The sequence below is a fragment of the Zonotrichia leucophrys genome, chromosome 12, assembly GCF_028769735.1.
Source record: "Zonotrichia leucophrys gambelii isolate GWCS_2022_RI chromosome 12, RI_Zleu_2.0, whole genome shotgun sequence".
In the NCBI taxonomy this organism is placed as follows: domain Eukaryota; kingdom Metazoa; phylum Chordata; class Aves; order Passeriformes; family Passerellidae; genus Zonotrichia; species Zonotrichia leucophrys.
Window position 1 is genome coordinate 4,499,221 of NC_088182.1, and position 23,045 is coordinate 4,522,265.

Sequence of the window (23,045 nt, forward strand, 5' to 3'; positions counted from 1 at the left end):
TCTGTGCTCTTTTCCATGAGCAAACAAAGCCTGCAAGAAGGTCAGCAAAATCCACAGATATTCAGGGGCATGAGGGATAAAACATCTACACTGGGAAAATTCTGTTCTCTCTCCTCAAAAGTATGCAGACTTAAAATACTAAGAGGTAAGAGAAGAGGCAAAATGCTGATGATATTGCTGCACTGCTGCTCCTTATTTTTCACTAAAACTATTACATCTATATCCCTTAAACTTCTCTCACATCTCAAAGAGCCTACAGAACTCTCCCAGAGAAACCCCCCACTTTTTCCATGGATATGTGAGTGGAAGCACTTTGCAAGTTGTCACATGCTGGAACAAGAACACTGTATTAATTAATCACATTTTTCATGTGATTTGAAAGCTACCTACACAGAAAACATTTCAGTTTACTTTGTTTTTTGCCTTACATAACAAGAACGCATACCAGTAGGAGGAAGATTATTTTTACAGTAAATTTCCTCAATTGCTTGTTCACTCTGCTGTGTTTGTTTAGGTATTAAAACAAGTAGATTTATTCAGAAATAGGACAGTATTTCAACAAGATCTTTCAAAGTTATCCCTTTATATTGAAACACATTTAAAGAAGCTTGCAATTATCCTGAGTGGATTATTTTACCCATCTCTTATTTGGTTTTGAAAAGACAGGTATAAAACACTCAGGTGTCTTATCTGAGTGGCAACACTAATCATCACTGCTGCAAAGAAAACCAATCCCTCCAAGACACTGATCCTGCAGAGATTAGAGTAGGTATTAACTTTACACCCATGTAAATAATGCTGGTGAATACAATGCAGTGAGTCACAGCCAGGACTATTAAACTCCTACTGATGGGCCTTGCCAGACTGGGACCCAAGAAAATTTCTCTGCCATATGGAAGCAGATGAAACAGGAGTGGATATGTAAAGTAGCACCAGCTAGAAGCCATGCTGATGGTTGTTGAGAAGAGATAATGGCCAACTACAAAACCAAAGTCCCCTGACTCAAACTTTAGGAGACAGAGGAATAAACGTAATTGAATTCTCACTATGAGTCAGCCTTATTGAAAAAGGAAAAAAAGGAAGATCTAACAGTGGTGCTCAGGTCACAGCTGTGCTGGCTGTGACCTGCCCACATTAGTGCCACTCAGTCTCACTGCTCTGCAAGGCTGACCCTGGTGTCTTTGGGTCCCCCAAACACATCCCTGACACCGACACAGCAAAGCGTCACACACCCTTCTGACTTGGATGTGCTTGAACTATTCATGCTCCTAAGCATGGGCAGAGCACAAAGACCTTGTTTATAGCCCAGGGACTTGAAGTTCATAACCAGACATGTGAAATCTAATTAGGAACTTCAGGCAATTTAGAAATAAAAAAAGATTTTTTTGTTAGAAATCTCAAAACTGGCATCTCAAAGCCTGAGTAAAGCAGCCAGGTTGCAATGAAATGTGGAGAACACCGAGCTGCTTTCCTTACTGCAACATGGACCCTGATTGCTACAACAGTTTGTGATTGATTTTTTTTTCCCAAAGGAGTCAAACACTGAGCCAGATTTCCATGTCAATAAACAGGACCAGTGTGAGCAATGATCACAAAGGGGGACAGAGAAGACAGGCAGCAACTGCTGAGCGTGCACACGTGCGTGGCTGCTAAAGCTGTGCACAGGAATGCTTATCAGAGAAATTCACATTAGGGGCAGGGAGATGCCAACAATCTCCACTTAAATCAGTGATCCATGAGCAAAGAGACTGATCAGCTCCTTTCTTTGACCACTTTCTCCAGCATCCAAACCCCACAGGTCAAAGCTTCACTTGTAACGTTTTCCTACACACAGTCCATGCTCAGTATGAGTCCTGAGAGGCCTTTTCTCCAGGATGGCTGCAGGTCACAGCTCTGGGACTAACTTACACTAATTCCTTTCCAAAAAACATAAAGTGCATGCAACACTCTGGGCCATCTCACATAAAATACCTGCAGCTAAAGATAAGTTAAAATTGAGGCACATCCTCAGTTCACAATTTTACAACAGCTCCCAGAGGAATAAAATCAGTTGACTAAGGTAAACCAAATAATCATTGGTGCAGGGTTTAGGGAACTGGGAAAGGGCAGGACCCCTGTGCTGAGGGCATCGGTTTGAGATGCACAAGACAGCGGTGTGGTGAGCACACAAAAGCAGCCACTGGACTTAAATGGGGCAAAAAAAGCCCAAAAGGAATTTATTATGTCCCCACTACAGTGACACCTGGGCATTTATTTCAATTGTTTCTTATTTGAAGAAACTGGGAAAAAATACACATTGATGGCAAACATTTTGGCTCCAAGACAGTCGAGCCTTTCACCACCATCCTCAAGTACAAGATGGGAAAATGTCAAAACTTCCACAGCCATTTCATAGGGATGCTGGAGTCTCAAACTTGAGAAAGACATGGAATTTTCTGGAGCTAAGAAGGCTCCTTCCCTGTCTTCTTCAAAACCTAGCATGTTTCCAACCTAAATATGGTTTTCCTTACAGCTTTCTTAGCTATTTCTGGCTAAGAAGGAATTTAAATGCAGCACCAGCCAGATCATCCACCTTTACTCTTCGAAAAAGTAAATGAAGGAAGGGTGGCTTATGCCAGGTTTAGCATGTTATCTTCATTGAAACAGCATGGTTGAAAATGCTTTCACTTGGGAGATTTTGTATTTCAAGGTCCTGGCATCACAAATTGCACAAACACCAAGTAAAATAAATTAAAATCTTCCTATCACTTTGCATCTGCTTCTTTTTTTTTCCCCTAATAATGGCTTTTATATAACAGAAATTTGAAATATGGTAATTATGACTGCAGATTCATCATAGTGTACATTCATGGGAGTCTGAGGCTTTCATTTCTCCTCCACTACTCCAACAAAACAAGCACCCACATTCTGTCTAAAATCACTGAGACATCAGCTGTGTGATCAACAAGGCTGTTTCTAAGGTACCAGCACACCCTGGATGGGCTCTGCACCCCAGCTCGTGCAGCCCACCATGGATTGTGATGTTCCCTGACCTACAAGCATCGGCCCCTGTTACAAAACTCTCCTGTGGAGTTTAAATTCCAGAAGAAAGCCACATTTAGAAGCGGAGCTGCACCTATCCACAGAGCTTTCCACGCCAGCCTCTGGCTGGAGTTGATTAGCTGGATGAATTAACTGTTATCTCCACAAGAGCACTTTACACAGTACTCAGTAATTCAATTAGCAGCTGATACCTAGACAGAAAACCTCTATAACCTATTTACTATTTTGTGATACTTCCCACCACAGATATTATTCCACTCTCGCAAGCAGTTGACTGCAATGGGCCATTTTCAATTCAAGGTACTTGGGAACTCCCTTAGCTTGCCTTGCACAGAAATCTCTGATTTTGCTTATCAATTAAGTACTGTTACCAACTGTAACAAACTGGTCCTTTTGTTCTTTGTTGGTTATGGAACAACAACTGCCTTTGTCACAGACTCAGCACAGCTATTTATAGCCTGTGTCTCTTTAGAGACCATTTCCCCATTTCCTCTCTTGATTTCTCCTACCTCAATCTAGCTCAGTCTGCAGGCAATAATTCCTTATTAATAAAATGTTGCATGTTTTAAGAGCTAAGTCCTGTTCCAAAACAAAAGTGTCTGGCTTTGTTTTTTTTCCCTAAACCAATTGTTGAGAAACATGGTTCAATTTTTATCTCTTCAGGATTGGTACTAGGCCGATTCAGAGATGAAATATGCTTTTTTCCCTCCAGTCATTTAAACTTATCAGTAAAGAAGTCCTAATTTCCCTGTTTCATATCCTTATTTTTCAGACTTCACCACACAGAGTCTGAAATTCCACAGTAAATGTGGATCACGCAGTCTTTACAAGGCTTCTTGCCATGCAGCAAGCACAGCAAAGCACAGGAGGGATGCAGACTACCCAAAACATTGACTACAGGGGCTCCTTGCACCAAAAGAGTGCAGAGTATCCTTCTATCCCTGCCTGGAAGCAAAGAACCACTCTGAGGTCCCTGTGAAATGAGAAAAGCATAAAGATATCCAAGCCCCTTCTGAATTAATGTGTCACAATCCAATGGAACTTCAGATAAAGGACTCAAGAAGAACTTCATCCCTCCATGGGAAAAAAAAAAAAAAAAAGAAGATAAATTGAAAAACAGATTAACTTTTTGAAAGCTATCTTTTGTCAGCTTCTTGAGGTTTTCTCTCAAATTCCAGGACAGCTGCACTTTGCAAGCCATCTTAGATTAAAGGCAGATTTATTCTCCGCAGCAGGACCGCGCAGCTCTCTCCCTGTGCGCTCAAAGGGCACCATTCAGAAGGGGAGGCTGGTGGGACGCTGCCTGCGTCATCCACCCTGCTCTGAGAGGGCTCTGGGGATCTGTGGGAGCACAGCACCAGGTTAACATGACATCAGACAGCTACTGTCAGCAAATGCAAACCCATGCCACAAAATCAATGCTCTGCGGTAAGCTGTAAATTCTGGCAGCAGATGAAACAGAAGCAGACGCCAGCACCGGCAGACATCTACTCAGCCAGATCTAACAGCACTTAAGCCTAAGGCAAAAAATTCACTGGAGCTACCCTCCACAGAAGATCAAAATCAGATTATGCCAGAAGTATGATTATATTAATTCTCAAAGCAATGTGAACCAAACCAAAAGAGCCACTTGGAGGACACCTGTGCTTTCCCTCAGCGCTTTCTGCACCTCTGTGTTCTTGGCTTTTATCACAAGTTTCTCACATCCCCTGCCTTGTTCAGTTTTCACCCTTCTTTCTTCCTTCCCTTTTGTTTGTTTGGAAGATTGCTTTTTTAATTTTTTTTTTCCTCCTGCTAAATTCTGTAACATCTTTGCTGACATCCAGCTGGGGACTTGTCCCCAGCTGAAATCAGGCAGAGATAAAGCTGTGATGTTAGAGATAACAGAAAGTGTCTCTGGACAGGGATGCTAACACAGAGCAGACAATTTCTTACTTGAATATGACAACATTCAGGAACCTGGGATGCCAGAAGTTCCTTCTTTTCTGAAGCCAAGTATAAAGTCCATGACAATCTTCAATATCAATGAGCTACTCCTGGAAGCACAGTTTACTCCTCTATTGCAATACTCTCACCACTGACTTGGGAATCAGAAAAGCAAAACTGTCCTTTGTATTCTCTCGACCTGACTCCAGCTTGTATTTTTAAATTCACGTTTTTCATTGCAACTCTATCACCTTAAACTCTTCAAAGGAAATCTAATTATTCTCTGTAGAACAATGCAATAACTACTTAATTGCAAGGAAGAAAAGTCCTGCTGCAGTTTTGCCTCCTCTCAAGGAAAACCAGTTAGACTCAACAAGGAAACCAGAAGGAAAGGCCCATTGTACCGTGTTTGCCATTTGCAGGGCTGGGTCCACCAAGCCGAGGATTTCTTCATTGTAACTGGACTCCAAGCTAATGATGTCATCAATCACATCATCCATCTGTAGCACAAAGAGAAACAGGACGGTTATCAGAATCACAGGGACACAGGGGGCTGACCAAGCCCTTCAGAGGAGCCTGTGCCGCTGGGCCATCCCTCAGCTGTGACTCCTGCTGTCCTGTCCAGGCAGGACACTCAGCTGAGGATTCATGGTCCAGCCCCCTCCTCCCACCAGCAGCTCCCCTGCACCTCCTGCCCACGGACACACAGCTCCTCCTGGGCAGTGGAGGAGGAAACTGTGGAATAAATGACTCGAAGGACACCACTCCCTCTCCCCACTGCTGCTTCCCCTCCATAAAATGGGACAAAAACCTGGGTACAGGCAGAAAACCAAGCCCTGGACATCTGCAGGAAAGGAGAGGGAGCAGAGATTTGCTGCTGGCCCCCAACAGCAGAATCCATTAGATTCATGTCCCTCACACACCCTCCCCAGGTGTGTGAAGGACAAGAATGCTGGCCCCTGACACCAGAATCCATTAGATTCACGTCCCTCACACACCCTCCCAGCTCAGAGCTGATTTTAGGTGGCACAAAACACCTTCTTTCAGTGGTTGGGCTGGAAGGTGCCTCCATAAGCTCCTGCACAGGCAGGAGGAAACAGCCCTTCACAGCACCCACACATGTGCTCCAAACTGTCCTGCAGGATTGACTATTTCAGAACAGGACTAATTCCTTTTTGCTCACTATAAAAACAGAGCTTAAATGACAGAGATCTACAAAATCAATGCATAATGGTGATGGTAAAAGTAGCAGTACATGGGATTTTTTTATCAGCTCCAGAAAGTGTGATCACAACAAATTACACTGACTGGAAGTGAGGGCAAGAAAGGAACTAACAGTTACAGCCCATACCCAAAGTCTTGTTACTGATTCTGGTAAGAAATAAAAACCCCTCAGTTTTAAGAAAAAGAATGAAAATATAAAAGGGTGATTACTGAGGATGAATTACCACAGATAGATTAAAGCCTTCTCATATAATTTTTTTAAGCACAAGTGTGATCTGCATAGAAATGTGGACTTAGAGACTATCAGGGCAAAACCACATCCATGCAGTCTTGTAAAACCCAGTTAGAAAAGATTTCCTGATGCAAGACCTTAAATAGTTGATGTGTTCTTCTGCTATGGCATTACTGTGCTAGAACAGCATGAGCCTTTTCCAGGTATCTTCATGTGCTTTTGACATCAACGCTAATAAACAACATTGCTGTATTGTATCGTAAATATATCATATATTCAACTTCTTAAAGACACTGTGGGGTAAGTTTATTTTTCAACATAACATGAAAGAAACATGCTCATTAGAAAGGGGACCTGTGCTCCACCTCCTGTGTCATCCAGTACCTGCATGCATGATGCTCGTGAGTGTGTATTCAGAGCCGGGCACTCACTCTCAACCCTGCTTTGCTCTTCAAATTTATAAAATCCCTGCAGATATAAAAAGAAAAAAAAAAAAAAAGAAAAAAAAAAAAGAAGAAGAAGAAAAAGCAAAGCATGGATCTGAGTTCATGGCACAGTCTCAGTCCCAAAAAGAGCACGAATGAAATAGTGTCATGCACACATGTCCCCGATGACACAGCAAAGTGAAGCTGTAAATATCCTCAAGAAAAAAGTGTCTGGGTACAGCTGGGACAATAGGATGGAAATATCTCATTTTCATTTCTTTCAAAACTATGGAGCACAAGTATTACCCTTGCATGTACAAAATATGTTCTGTAATAACTATTTCTCCAAGCTGTGTAACATTTTGCTCATGGAATGCATCTGTACTAAAAATCTGGCACAAAAGCTTGAAGGGGGGATGAGAGGACAAGAGGAACTCTACAATTGCCTCCTACTTTTCATGCTACAAAAATTCTGACATTATTCTTATATTGGTTAATATCTTCCCAACTAGTTTCCTTTAGATCCTGAGCACACATGTAACATCTAATTCAGTTTTTGCCAATAAAGATTAAGACATGGTTGCAAAGGACTTCTAGACATAGGCTGTTGAAGTCCTATATCTGCAGCACTGGAACAGCAATCAGTGACATTTTAGGGCATATTAGCTGGGATAATCAGGCCTTCCAGCTATGCAGGAGACTTGCTCAAATTTTACCATAAAAATACCTAAAATATCTCAAAATAGCTTTGTGTTTTTTCAGTTATTTTTGCTATGCTCTTTGCACTTTCTAGACGAACAAGCCATAAATAACATTATTCCAGAAAGCTACAGCTTACAAAGCTGCTTTGTATTCTCCAAAGGTCAATTATTCTCTGTGTGCATCAAGCAACGGGGTGGGGAACAAGAAAAGTAGTTTTAATAAGTATAAACTAGCTAAAATGGTTCAAATGAGAGGAAGCTGGAGGGATATGGGCTTTTTGCCAAAAATATCTATTAATCAGGCAGACACAGAGGTAGCAGTCACAATTTCATGACGAACATTTACATTTTCACGACGAACAGAAAAAGATAAACAGAACATCTTAACAGTGAGCAAGTACGGTTTTAAAACAACTTGATTAAAGCAGATGACAGCTCTGTGTTAACAAAAACACGACCAGGAGAGCTCTTACCTCTTTCTCACAGTTGGAGTTGAGGGTGAGCATAGCCATGGGGCTGTTGGGTGCGCTGCTCCCCGTCCCAGGTGGCATGACATGATCCCCAGGCTGGTTTGGACATGGCAAGCTCAGGGCTTGGTTGGCATGTTTATTTGCTAGAGTGGTAGAGAGGTACTGCTTTACCTGCTGCCGCTGGGCCTGCTGAATGTGGTACTTGGTTGGATTCTCAAGGTGAGTCTGCACCTGTACGACACAATTTGAAAAGGATAAAAAGGTTTTATTGTTTTATAACATCACTGCAGGCGCTGTGGATCTCAGCTATAGATTTGTGACATAAGGACAAACCTCTACAGGTCCAAGGAAGTCCACAGTGCTTCACTAACTCGCATTTGGTGGCAAGAAATCACTTTATGATTTGGCCTTTCAACAGCTGACTTACTTACTATCAGTACACCAAAAAGTTCCAGCTATTTTTCTACAACATGAGATTTCTCACTTAAGACCAACACTCGGGTTTTCAGTTGATACAGACATTCCAGAACAGTCAGTTCTTAGTTCAGACCTTCAGCTATGTGACATTTAGTTTTCACTAAAACATGGAGAAATGACTTGTACTGCAGGACTCATTTTACTTGTTAGTAGCTAACAATTAAAATCAAGAAGTATGGATTGCTATCCTTAATCCACTATCAAATAACAGAGATATAAAAGGTCTGTTATCGGTTGTTTAGGTTTTGAATGTTTGGGGTTTTTTAAAATCAATACCTTGGTTAAAATAAAAGAAGAAACAAAGACACCTTTTTCTGCCTACAGATTATTTATACCTCAGATACACAGCCTAAATCATATACAAATAAGACAGCCTGTTTATAAACACATCATGCAAATAAGATGCAAGAAAAGAAGTGTTTCATTTCAGATCAATCACTGTCGTCAGCAACAGCTATTTCTGTATTTAAGATAAGCTTCTCAGCACTTAGGAATTTTTTACATACAAAATATGAAAATCCTCATACTGAACAACTGTTGCACACTCTAAATAAGCAAGAGAAGAAAGGCCATTTTGTTTTCTTATTAAAATTTTCCACCATATCCTGGAAACTCTTTGTCGCCTTTCATTGATCATTTAAGTTATTATCAGAAGCTAGAAATCAATTCAAAATATGACAAAACATTGAGAACTTATCTTGCTTTAAAATAATTCTATTAAAGTGACTTTTGCTGTTACAAGCGACCCCCCACTTATTGGAATGAAAGAAATTAAATAAAGCACCCAAGACACCAGAGGAAAAGGGTTTCCTGTACACCTTCTTAGCAACAGGTTTTAAAATAAGTCTCCAATAACAACTCACCTGATAATGGTTATACTCAAGCATTTCCAGCATGCTACCTAGAGGTTGCAAGAGAAGCGACTGCAATATCCTCTGTCTATGCTACTCCAGTTTGAGGGATCCACATATGGAAGCACAACAAACCCCAGAAGAGCAGAAGAAACTTGATGGCCACTGCTCAGACTTTTAGTAACCTACGCTAATTAGCCATGCAAGTGGACAAACAAACAGTTCACACAAGGCCTCCTCTTGGAAGTTATGCAAGTTTAAGTTAAGCTCTAAGTATTGGTATTTTTTTTCCCCCGGCTTTGATGTCATGCTTTTTCATAAACATAAAAGGACCTTTTAAAGTGATGGGCTATCAAAGTCAGATTGACAGTTCGCTCAAGGCTAATTCGCCATTCAGCTTTCGTTCCAGTCCTACTAACACACAATGGTAGTTTTCTTTAGCAGTAAGGTTAAAAGTTTTTAAGTACAGAGTAAGAAATAACTGAATAAATGCCCTATGAGTCTAACACATATTCCCTGGCAGTGGGTGCCCTGGATAAACCCACAGGGCTCTGCAGTCCTGTCCTCAGCTTCCCAGCACAACCCAGGACCTGCAGCAGAACGTGAAGCACCTGAAAAAGCTCAACCCCATCCTCAGCTTCCCTGGTGCTTCAAAGCCATTACTTCTGTCTCAATCTAGAGTTGCAAGAAGTTTTCCCATTCAGGAATGGCTGACAAAGGGCTAATGCATGTTCCAACTGCACTTATCTGCACTTGGGCACAGTCCCTACACCTTCCAGAACTTACTTTGTCTTTCTATCCAGCTCCTTGAAGAAGTCTGTACTCAAACACACAAAAACTGCCCAAATGGCCTTATTTTCTGAAGTCTGAGCTCACAGGGAAGCACATTAAGATAGCATTTCTACAATGTTTAATTTGCTTGTTGCACTTGTATCAACAGACAACACTGTACTGTGATAAGTGCAGCACTTTCTCTGTCAGTCCCAAACTGCATTATCAATTTTCCTACCATCAGTGCTAAGAGTTACACTATCCAGGTAAGTCTATTTTTCACTAAATTTTCCTCTTCCAAGTAGATGAAGTTGCCAGTAAACAACTGTTCTTTGTAACACTAATCTTTGAATATGTTATTTTAAAATCGAACTGCCTGACAGAGTCTGCACATTCCTTTTCCTCTGCAGGCATCAGGTATCTCTGCTGTTCTCCATCCCAGGATGGAACAGTCTCTCCTCTCTGCACCCATCACTTGTCCATCCTTCACACTCCCAGGAGAGACCCAAAATCTACATCTCAATCCTGTATCATCAAATACTACATTATTTATAATATATACCAACACATTTAACTGAATCCACTACATGTCAAGTTTTGACACACACACTGCCTAATTGGCAGGATTTCTGTTGGTGAAACACAAACTTATTTCACAAGAACATACTCTCCCTGTGATTTTGTTGTGCTATTCTACATTAAAATATTTTATTTTGTTTCTCAATTAATAATTAATGTTTTAATGGTCTGCGATGCTCTCGGCATGCCAGGGAAGGTAAATTCTGAGTTCACGTGTCACAAGCTCACACAAGTCTAGTAACGAACCAAAGAACACAGAGAACTGCATTTTCTGCCATGAAGTTGCTCCAAAATGACATGAAGAAGATTTTTGATTCTCTGTTTTGTCACTGGCTGCTCTCTTGAGTTTCCTTAGGAGTTCCATCATGGAAATCTGGTGGGGATTACCCTAATGGACTCCATGCTGTTTGTTGAGAATTTGTCTTTGGCCTAGAGCATCCTATTCTGCAGATTCTACATCAAAGACAACCTAAATGTGCCCTCTTGGGCAAACTCCCCAAAATGCCCCAGAGTCACTCTTTAGATAAGCCATAAAGCACTCTTCCTTTTTGACAAAATATCCCATGAGCAAAGAGCTGCAAAAAACCCCCAGAAACCCTACAATGAAATTCCACAACCCTGAACTTGAAACCATGAATAAAAGCTTTGAATTAAGATCTAATTTTGGTCCTCAGTCCCTTCTAGCATTTTGGGTGAAGAATAGTTCCTGTTGTTCGTCCAAATTCATAAGATACAAAGTGCAAGATGACAAATTATTGGTTTGGATACACTTCCGAAGAAATGTGACTGAATAAGGACATTAAAGGAAAAATAAACCCACTTGAAACCAAATCATCTGGATCTCCAACCCTCTATCTCCAGCAATCTCAACCAAAGTGTTGCTGTAATGTTATTCAATTGAGCAGAACACTGGGTTTTGGGCATTTTGGTATTGACAAACAAGAAGTAATGTAAGAATTATTATTATCATCTGCAGAACTTCAGAAATGAGTTAAGACAGGATGGCAAAAAAGATAAATTTATCCCAGCATAGTAACACAAGAATTTGGCTACAAGAGTAGAACACTGCTCAGAAGCAGAGCCCCAAATGTGGTTCAGTTCCAGAAGAGCCCTCAATGCCAGCTCAGCAGCATCTCCCCTTCTCCATGGGCTGGCCCCAGCATCAGGCACTGCTGCACTGAGTCTCTCTGTCAGCCACTCAAGCTCCATCTGCTCTGCCATGCTGGCACTGAGGATGATCTCTTTTCTTCACATGAAGCACAGAGAAAGGCACTAGAAAGAAACCAGCTTGACTGCACCCAGGTGTAACCCAGCTCAGGCCTACAAGGCTGAGCTGGGTTAGAAAAGGGTTGGATGGGGCCACGCTGATTACTCAGCACTCATCCCTCACACTCTGGAATACCCTGGAGAACAACATTATCTGGAGCAGGGGAAACGCTTTCCCATACCTTCACTCATCTTGAAATCTGACTGCCAATTCCAGCACGTACATCCAGTTCAAGTATCTGAGTAGCTGCCTATTTTCTTCCACATCATGGAAAGAACAGTAATAATCCATATAAATAGAGCAAATTTCCCAGCCCTTGAGTCTGGTATCAATCAAGCAAACATTTAATCAATGATTTTCACTAGCTTTAAGCACACAAACCATATCAGTGGGAATTTTAGGTGTATGTCAGATGACATTCTTCAGAATCCACATTACATTACACATAAATGACAGAACCTCTGAGCAGACCCACACACTTCCTTCAGTTTCCAAAAGTAAAAATATTTCCTGTTAAGTGATCAAGGACTCAGGAATTTAAACACAAAGCATAGCTGTGTGCTTAAGCACAAAGCACATGGCTCAAGTAGTTCCTCTGCATGAAGCCAACACAAACAACTGAAACAATACTGCTGATACTTGCTCCTTCTGTCGAGTCTTGCTGGGAATCACTCAGACTTAAATTTACTAATGACTTGCTAATGATGGCAAGAACTTGGAACAGTGCTGCAGTAACCAAATTCCTTCTGGAGAGGCACCCAGGAGAGCTCACTCCTGGCCAGGCACAGGCCAGGGCAGCCTAATGGCTTGGCAAATGTGTTTTGCACAGTGTCATCCAGAAATTAAATGGCTAACAATAAAAACTAACGGGACTTACACTAGAATAAAAATATTTAATGAACTGTGGCATTACTACCACTTGTCCTCTAGGAAAGCTTCAAGGTCACAGAATCACAGAAATATTTAGGATGGAAAAGACCTCTAAGACCATCAAGTTCAGCCATAGCTGGGAGTCAATTAATTACTGTAGGCTCAAGCTCTGAGTCTCTGGTACATCAGGTAACCAGGCTCAGGGAGTTGGTCTGGGTTATTTATGCTCTCCTGAATTTGTCCTTGCACAGGTTTGATTTCTCTGCAATGGGTGAATTCTGGAAGCAAGCACAAACCCAGCAGGTCTTGTGCTGAGAGTACTTCTTGAAGGTGGAACACCAAGAATTGCTTTTCCCATTGCAGTTACTGCTTCAAATCACATAATCTTACTCGTCACATCTCCAAGCACTGCTGCTTTCAAAGCAAAGCTGAAGATGCCCAAAATCCTCTGTTGGGGCAACACAAGTGACCCAAGGCCATGACAATGCCAGCAGCTCCAGGCTGCCCCACTGTTGTGGCCCCCACGAGCTGGGAAGGAAGGAGCATATCCCTGTTCCAAAACCACACAGAAGATTTTTCTCACCAAAAACATCCCCGAAGCTTCCTGTGACAGCAGAGCTGAAGCACTCAATGCTTTATTTAAGCAGGGACATACCAGAGATGTCCAGAGGACAGTGAACCAAGGGGGAGGAAGACTCTTCTCCCCACCCCACTCCCCCCACCTTTTTTTTTCTTTTTTTTTTAATTAAAAAGACCATTTGTTTCAAGCAAATTGCCTTAGGACTTACAGTTTACAATTACAAGTAAAATACTTTTGGGTCAGTTTTCTCAGTTCAATAGAACTTTTTGTTGCCTAGACAGCTAAATGTCATGGGATTTTTAAGAAAGGTTAAAATTCTGTGTCATTTAAAAATTAATGGTACCCAAAGAAAAACGATACAAAACCACATCCACTGATGTGTTCTGCAAGGGCTCCAGGCTTCAGCTGTGTCCACTGCACAACCGTGCCTGTTAACCATGCTAGTCCTGGGCTTCAAAGCTGCTTCAACCCATCATTTCCAAGTATAAAGACCCAACAACAGCAGGAACAAGCTATTTTCTAGGACTTTGAATAAAAATAGGGAGCTGTATCAATAACTGTCTGTTCTTTGTTGCTAGGGAAAAGAAATAGGAGAATGATATCTGAGAAAGATAATCAATTAGTGCCACTTAGAGTAAGAGTGATTTATTCTCCTTAAGTTTTCCAGTAGAGGTTCAAGGTTCTGTTGATCTGTAAAATTATATTCACCATAGGTTGGTCACTAAGTCAGAGAATCTTAAAGACCATAAAACCCCCTCAATTAAGTTCGTTAATTATTGATCATGGGTTTCACTGCAATGCCAGGAAGTGCCCTCCTACCATGAAACTTGGAGCAATCCAAACAACCAGACAATGGTTTAACTCATCCTCAAAGACATCTCCTCACATGCTGCATTCAAACATTAAAAAACAACATCACATTTCCCCCCCTACAGACGTCAGTGGCCTGAAGAAGCTTCACATGAGAAGTTCAGTCCTCTTGCTTTCTGAGACCTTCCCAGTCCTCCAAGATGGAACAGTCACCTCATTTACAACGTCATCAAAATTAAGTTCACTGGGTTGTGATTCCCCATAGGGCCAACTGTGAATTTAGTAACAGATAAACCTTTTCAGTGACTTCTCCAGCTGCCATTCTCCCCTTAATGCCAAATTTTCTCCAGTACATTTGCTCCCCTTTCTTTTAGCCTACTACCCAGGAAAAATGGCCAGAACAACACTGACCTGAAAGCCCAAGAGTAAGAAAAAGATGCAAAGTAACTTGTACTGACTGAGCAATGACAACCATGGTGAGCTGATTCCATCATTTCACCTTAGGACACAGCAAGCACAAGGAAACTCCATCAGTCAGCAAACAAAACTCTCTGGTTACCTAATTCACCCCAAATCCCTCGGAACTTGAAAACCAAAGCAGATAGGAGAAAGTTATTTAAGATCTGCCATCATGATTGCAGTCTAAGTAAGTGAATCCAACACTCATCTTCAAGCACAGAGTTATGAAAAAGAAAAGGCACATTGTACAGAATTATCATCATTTACACAACCAGGGATTGTTTAGCCCATCACCAAAAATTCCTCTGCGTAATGTGACTTCTCATCCAAGGGAAAGCCACGAAGCAAACAAGAATAAAGTTTTTGTAGATTAGTATTTAAAAACTGTGCTTTAGCTATAGAAGCACATGACAATGGTATCTAAGGAAATTACATGTACTCATGGAGATAGGAACTGATGTAATTTGCAAGTTAGTGGCCTGCTGGCTGCCATTCTACAAGTGTGGCTTTCAATCAGAATTAGGTCCTTTGAAGTCCTGCTACTTTTCTGTTAGGAAACCAACATTTCAGCTGTTCCCAACACACATGCCATAAATTTTTATTTTATACGGTTTCTGAGAAGATACCAAAAAACACTGCAACATTTAAGAACAGACAAGCAACTGACTCCATAAAATGTCAGGCACAAATATTTTGCAATGATTTTACCTACCCCAGGTGCTTCAGAGGGCAAATATTTTGACTTCACAGGCAACAACAGCAGCCACACAACGACACCTGACACACAAGTTTGAGTTATGGTACCACCACGGTGAAAAGCTTAATTCATGCACCACATATTTAGGTCCACTTCTGCCACCCTTCTCTCTCAGAAGGAAGCTGGGAGCACTTGCATCAGCACTAGAGGGGTTTGAGATAACTCACAGTAGGACACCGATGACTCCTCCTCACAGGAATTGTCAAAGATAGACATAAAGCTGCTTCCAAAATCTCTTGCAAGACTTGGCATGGAGATGTGAATTCAAGAGGGAGCATAGTCACAGGACTACAGACATTTCAGCAGCCTGGAAGCCCAAAACCACTTCAGGCAGATGGTCTGGAGCCACCTATTCTGCCAGCTTCCCCTTGCAAAGCCTTCCACAGCCCGAGCATAATCCCCCACCCCTGCTACAGCCCAAGCAGCACCAACACAAGAATTACCAGAGCCCTCTAGCTCAGATCACTACTGGCTTAAAAGAGTCACATTAGAGGGGTAAAACAATTTGCCCAACCTTATCTTCCTTGAGGGGCTGCCAAGCACGGTGCTGGCCAGGCCAGCTCGGAGCAGCAGTCACGTCCTGGCAGCCTGGGCAGGTCAGTGACATTTCCCAGGGGTGACTGACCCTGGCACTGCTCCAGCCCACAGTAACCCCTGACAGACCTGAGGGACAGAGCATGGGAGCCCCCAGGTCTCCAGTGTCTGTAAGACAGCTGCAAAAATGGGCGTTTCAATGACTTCACTCCATTTCCCATGGCAGGGAAGAGGTGCAGAACGCTCATCCTCTACCCAGAACAGAGTGCTGCTTAAATCACATCAACCTTCACATGTGCACAGGATTTGGAGATTCTGGGTGTATTTCTGGAGCCCCAAACCTGAGAAAGCATGCACTCTGCTATGAAAAAGGAGGAACATGAGTTTACCCTCAGCTCAGTATGCAGCTTTCACAAGAGAGAACTGACATCTTTCTGCATACCTGGTTTTGCTCAGGTTGCTCATCCATCACTCATTTGTCAAATGTGAAGAACGCAAATGGGACTGGGTAAAGATAATGGCATCTTTTGAACAAAATGAATAATGGTGAAAATTGAAACAAGTCTTATAAAAGATGTTGGGTAAAAAGTAACCAGAGCTAAGCTTAAAACAGCAGGAGAGACAGCACATGCTGACTTTTAAATGAAACTCCTTATTATCAACTTCCTAGTGATGTAGAGCTATCCATGTACAGAATGGTTATTTGCTTGTCCAGACTTAAGAAATAAAATTCAAGTAGCTTCAAAATTTTAATGCAGTAAATCTGCTTTGCCCCTGTATGATCTCTTAAAGTGCCATGCAATACTGATTTTCACAGGTGAAAATTAACTGAAAATTGGCTATTTTGCCCAAACCATTAATAAAAAGTGTAAGAGTGGGAAAAGCACCCAAACTGTTGCTTTCATAAATCTTAGAACTTGCTACCCTTAAACCTGGTCTCATTTGTCACTATAAGGTTTGTGAAGGGTTGCTCAAATCTGTAGCACATGGACACACACCTGTGCCAAGATAACTTCCAGTATTGAGGAGTGCAATTGTTGGCATTTTGGGGCAAAGCAAGAAGAGAGATTGATTTACATGTCTTTCATATCCACAGCATTAGCCTGTAAGAATTGAATTGGTGTTCAGAATATTGCCTGTGGGCTACCGAAGTATTTATTTACAAAACTTCAACATTCAGCACTGAAACACAAGAGACGTAAAGATGGCACCAGATCAAAATCTATCAAACACCCAAATGCCACACACAGAAACAGTTGTATCCTTCTCTTTTTTAAATAAAAGCCATTTGTAAACTCAAATGCAACTCTTGGGTTATCACAGAAAAGAATCTCTTTTTGGGGGCACACTGTATATCAGCAGGACGTCACAGAATAGCTGGGGCTGAAGGGACCTTTAAAGGTCATCAAGTGCAACCTCCACATCTTGTTGCTTACTTGTCCAAAGACATCTACACTTCTGACCTACTTGTCTGGAAAAGATCAAGTGAAAGACTGCTCCATTCACTGTTCACATAATTCCACAGGACATGTTGGGTTGCTGTCAAGGTCGCTTACACAGCACATACCAAGAGTATGCCACCAATCATGAGCCCAATTTGAAAATACAAACACACCAAAACCCAAACAGCTTGCTGGAACAGCTTTCAACATCAGCTGGAAAGTCTTCCTACAAAACTTTCAAAGAAGCATCCCAAAACATGAGTGAAAATAATTCTGAAAGGACCATTTATTTTAACAAAGCACTTGGCAACACACTGGCTACAAGCACAAAGGCCACTGGTCCTGGAGCATGCCTGTTTGGAGGGGTTCTGCTTTACAGCAAACACACAGAGCCACCAGAAGAAGCGAGAGAATGAAGATGGTGTTAATCCAAAATAGTTTTACACTGGTAACATGCCCTGAGCTTCTACATGTTACAGCTAATAAAGAAATAGAAGGACTTAGCTGGGCTCTATACCACTTTGCCTACAGCTGATGATGTCTCATGTCAGCCCCAATATGGAAGGCTTGAACAATCAGAAGAATAAAGCACTCCAGATACATCCATTTTATTCACACCACTAATATGACCATTAGACACAGCCTAAAATAATAATAAATCGCTGACTTCACTTACACGAAGGAAATGCAAGCTGGCTTACCACTGAACTCCTTGATTTTTATCCTTCTGCTCAACGAGCTGTGCTGTTATTTATTACTGTATTAAAACTTACTGAGTTATAATAAAAGAGTTTCAGTCCCTCAGAGTGCTTGATCATCATGTTTGCTAAGGTAAGATAATCCAAGTCACCTTCATGCAAACTCAACTGGCTCTGATGTGAAGTATTCTGCTAAATACCAGAACAGAGATTTTTTTGAGGACTTTGGCAAGCCAGAAAGGTGGGTCATCCCTTGTGTGGAGTAGCATGACATCTCTCTGGAGGAGAATTAACTCAGGGGGCCAAATTGATGCCACAGAGAACATTCAAATTGAAAGCCACAGTGTCAGGGTTACTTTTCAATGATGGTGGCTCTTCCTTGGGATTGGAGTGCTTAAGTCCAACACTTCCATTAAGCAACATCACATCTTTTCTTTCCTGACATGTCACTCACAAAGTAGATGCCAGAGCAGACACCAGAGCAGCCACAAGAGATTAAAAGTAACAAGAGCAAGAAATTAAGTAAGCTTATTTCACTCTTCATTTTAAACCCAGAAACCACAATGGAATTTAGTGTTTTAGTTATCTCTTAGCTAAAGGCATGTCACCACAATAATTCTGTAACAGAAAGACATATTTAGGACAAATAGGCATTAGGCTGCATGACCTCACCTCTGCACCCCATGATCTTATTCCCACAACAGTCAGACAGTAGCTATCATCTGGCTCCCAAAAAACCAAGAGTAACATGGGCTCATTTATTAAGGATGCCAACAATTCAGCCCTTTAAGATCTCAAGCTTTACATGCATGAAGCCATGACATCACAATCTATTTTATACCTACAAAAACAAGATACATCCCCTGGCTGATTTTTTAACCTTCCCCACACCTGCCCCTCCACGTCTTCCCTGAGATGAGCTGTTGAAAATCCTCCTCCTCGTGGTATTTCACATATGGCAGGCAAATAATTATTTACCCTGTGAAATGAGAAGCTGCTGTCCATATAAGTGACCCTCAATGAGGCCAAAGGATGGGGCACTGGCAGGACCATCAACTGAAGGAGTGAAATCTTCGACAAAACCCCAGTCAGCTGTCAGGAGCCCTGTTTATATTGCAGTTGTAATGAAGAACTGCGCTCAGGTTGATTACTTCAACAGATGTTGCACAAGCATGTTCCTTATCACAAAAATTTTAGGACTGAAAAACAGGTTATATAAAGAGATAGTTTGAAATTCTGCCATGGTGTTTTTCCAACATATGCACAAACCTGTCAGAGCAGCATTTGCAGCATGTGAGCAAATATAAAACCTCCTGCTTGCAAGGGACTGCAAGCTCTTGTTTCTCTCCTGTGTGAAATCCTGTCAAGGTAAGGGTTAGGGCTCTTTCTGCAGGACTGGAAACACATTTTATTACATGACACCAGAAAAATTCCATCTTGCCAAACATCTTACAGAAAACTCTTTTTAATGATTTCATCTGAACTTCAAAAAGCACAAGCCATCGACTCACCAGGGGAGGCACATTCACAAAACACAAAGAGAAGTGTGTGTTATCATTCCAGTTCTCCAAAGGTTAGCTGCAAATATGAAGCACCAAGAAATTCAGAAGCAATAGTTTGTCAGAAGATCAAAATGTCTTTTGAGAAAGAAATTCAGGGCCTGCAGGGCTTGGTCTCAGAAGAATCCTATTTTAAACCGCACTTGACCCACACTAACGCAACCCTTGAAGTGCTATTGCAAGAACAGCTTGATGTTCACAAGGAGAAACTGGCAGAGTGTCTTCCACTAAAGTTGTATTTATGCAAAAAACTGTGCATCTCCTTTTAACGCTGAAAAATATAAACATGACATGTACTTCACAACATACCTCAGATCATTGACTGACAACACACACGAGGTTGTAGCTGCCCAAGGAACTGTATGGGACATGACACAATTCAAGGCAACCAGATGCTAGGGATGCAATTAGAGACTAGATGGAGATTAACTAGATCTTAACTCAGACTTCCCCACCTCCCTTGTCCTTTTTTAAATCTCAAGAATAAACCCATTTAAACATAACACTATACAGGACGGAACAAATTGTTTTTAATTTGCTTTAAAAATACAAATAAGCTCACACTGTAGAGTTTATTTTAAAAGAAGTTTCAACAGATGAAAAATGAAAATTTAGGATATTTTAACATCTGCTGGAGCCAAGAAGATGCCACTATATCCACCATAGCCAACAATGTGGTCTGAGACGTGGGACCCACAGGTGAATGGTTCAGAACACTATGATGAGTTTCAAGCCATTGGTGTCAGACCAGCTCCAGCCTGCTCTCAGACTGAACTCCCAGGAGTGGCTGCACAACATGAGGTCTCCTGATTTAATTTCCTCTGACAAGAATCTAATTAATACTCATCAACAGCACTGGCAAAAAACAAGCTAATATGTAATACTTGGGGACAACTGGGAATTGACTTCAGAGCCGTGTTTCTGCTCCACACTAAAGGCAGAGTCAGCCCCAGAAGGTGCCAGGGCTGATGTCCAACTGTTTGTTCTCGCCCTGCCACAGCAGCTCCCTGTGACACAGGTACAAATGTCTACAGGACCACAACAACAACCCAGGTAAAGAAAACCACTAAAGTGATTTTTTAAAAGTCACCTTTCTATGGCAGGAGGATTGGCCTAGATGATGTTTAAGGTTCCTTCCAACCCAAATCATTCCAGGATTCTATGCCTGAGTAACAGTAAAGTTGCTTTTGATTTTTTTCTGAGCTGACTATGTACAGTTGGCAGGAATAGCTACCTGGGCATGCTTTCTGGAATTGCAGCTACCAGAGAAGAAAACACAAAGTTGAATTGTGTTCCTTTAACAGTTATCTGCCATTGTTCCCTGGCTCCAGCAGCAATCAGCACATTCCTCACTCTGCATCCAAGGAGGAGCATCCAGGCTGTGCTGAGATCATGCAGAGCCACTGAGACCCAGCTCAGTCCTTGCAGCCTTTAACCAAGGCAGACAAATGGAATTAACACATTTCCTTGGGGAAAGTGCAAGTTCAGAGAGAAGAACAATCCCACAGAAGCCCTGGCTGGAAGCTTTCTCCTCATGTCTTAGATCAAACAGTGCAGGGAAAGGCAGAAGGCAATTTGGAACAGTGACCCATGGAGGAAGTGGCACTTTGCACAGAGCCACCACTAATTGCATAAGCAGCACTCCAGAGCAGAAGGAATCACTCCTTCCCTCAAAAAGCCAGTGTACAAAAAGGATAAACTCTTTTGAAAAGCCAAAGTAGCATGATTAAATAGTATTTTTCCTTTTACACAGCAAACCATACAGGGCTGAAGCCTTAAGGAATATATGAACTTTGATGTGAATGGAGCCCATTAAGTGCCCAGCAATGAATGGTGCCTGTGGTCCAGAATTCATTTCCTTTTGGAAAGCAAGGAGCACGGAAGGCCTACGATTGCTACACACAAGTGCTGACTCATTCAAGGTCATTTTATTCCCTCCCTAAACAGTTTCACAAATACTTCAGCAAAGTATGGTTTTGGTGGCAGTCAGGAAGCAGAACTGTGTATAGCACTACAGAAAAAAATGCTTTCAGACAGCTCAATGGACAACTTTTCAATCAGTAACTTATGATAATATAGATGATTGCCACAATTTTTTAAACAGAAGTTTCACTCCTCAGAATTTTCTGTTTAACAAGACAAAAATGAACTTTAAAGCACTGTTATAATTAATTTTAAAGCAGCTTCTGAAATGTTAAAATTGCTCAACAGAACAGCCCTAATTCACATGAGGCTGTAGCAGAACTAACAGCAGGTTTTCTCTCCCCAGTAAAAACAAGCTGTCTCCCCAAAAGCAGGTTTATCACTTAGGTGTTATCAGGACAGATATGCTGGTTAAGGGCAAAGGCACCCTGGATCACTGATATTGGTAAACTGGAAAAAGTTTTTCCTAACGATATTACCCACAGAGTTGCCCAAATCCACAAAAAAAAAAAAAAAAAAAGAAAAATCCACACACCTATAGAAAAAAAACACAAGCAGAGAAGTCCAGCCTGAGGAAGTCAGAAGTAGTCTTAAACACAACATTTAGTGTTGCCTGCAGGTCTTGGCATGAGCTTTATGAAGACCTGAGAGAGGCAGACAGGCTGTTTGCTACACCTCAGCCTTCAAATGTCTTCAAGGAAGGGACTCATTTCCAAGAACAAAACTGTTATTTTCCTCTGACAGAACAAAAAGATTTAATTCACAGCCAGCCATTACGTCCACTAAGAAAATTTAGTTTTGGTTTCAACCAGGAACTTCTGGGTGAGTTTTAGGAAGGCATCCTGAAATACAAACTTTCATTTGCCTTGCTTAGTTTCCAACTTTGCTCTGAGATTAAAGGAGTGGTTGGGACTGTAGGTCAGGATAACTCCAGGTGCCCCAAGCTCATTCTGGATCCATGGCATGGCCTGTGATGCTCCCTGGTGAGCAGATCTGCCCCTCTCTGCACCCAGGAGGAGAGGGAGGATGGACACACAGACAGACACAAGGAGCACATTGTTCCCAGACAGAAAACCAGCTCTTTGAAACTTTGGTTTCTTCAGACACGCAAGACACGCTCCTGCTGATGTCAGAGCGTCCATGGGGGACAGGACACGGATTCCAGCCAGGTCAGTGACAAAAACACCCTCAGAAGCCAGGGATGCACACAGGAGGGGTGCCCAAAAACAGCTGATGCCTTCTGTGCTCTGCAAGCCCCGTTTATTTAGGAACACACTAATACTTGTTACTGTTTCCACAATGGCATCAAATTCTGCTCCAAATGATTTCTCTTTCACTGGCTGACATTTTCTACAAAAATCAGGACTTGCAGGAAAAAGCAGGAAGGGGGTAGAATTTAACACAGAACAGTTGTGTCTCACATGGCTTTGAGGATTGGGAATGTTCAA

General features: G+C 41.8%; 1 protein-coding gene across 4 annotated transcripts in view; it reads right to left on the reverse strand.

Moving 5' to 3' along the window:
* MITF (melanocyte inducing transcription factor) overlaps positions 1-23,045 on the reverse strand; it is a 116,416-nt gene that overhangs the window by 11,195 nt on the left and 82,176 nt on the right. For 3 of the 4 annotated variants that reach the window (XM_064723837.1, XM_064723836.1, XM_064723838.1), the window contains 3 exons: positions 8,024-8,251; positions 6,809-6,892; positions 5,373-5,468 (listed from right to left, as the gene is read on the reverse strand). In XM_064723837.1, coding sequence (XP_064579907.1) covers positions 5,373-5,468; positions 6,809-6,892; positions 8,024-8,251 — 408 coding nt within the window. The remainder of the gene's footprint in view (positions 1-5,372; positions 5,469-6,808; positions 6,893-8,023; positions 8,252-23,045) is intronic. The other variant, XM_064723839.1, reaches the window with a different exon arrangement.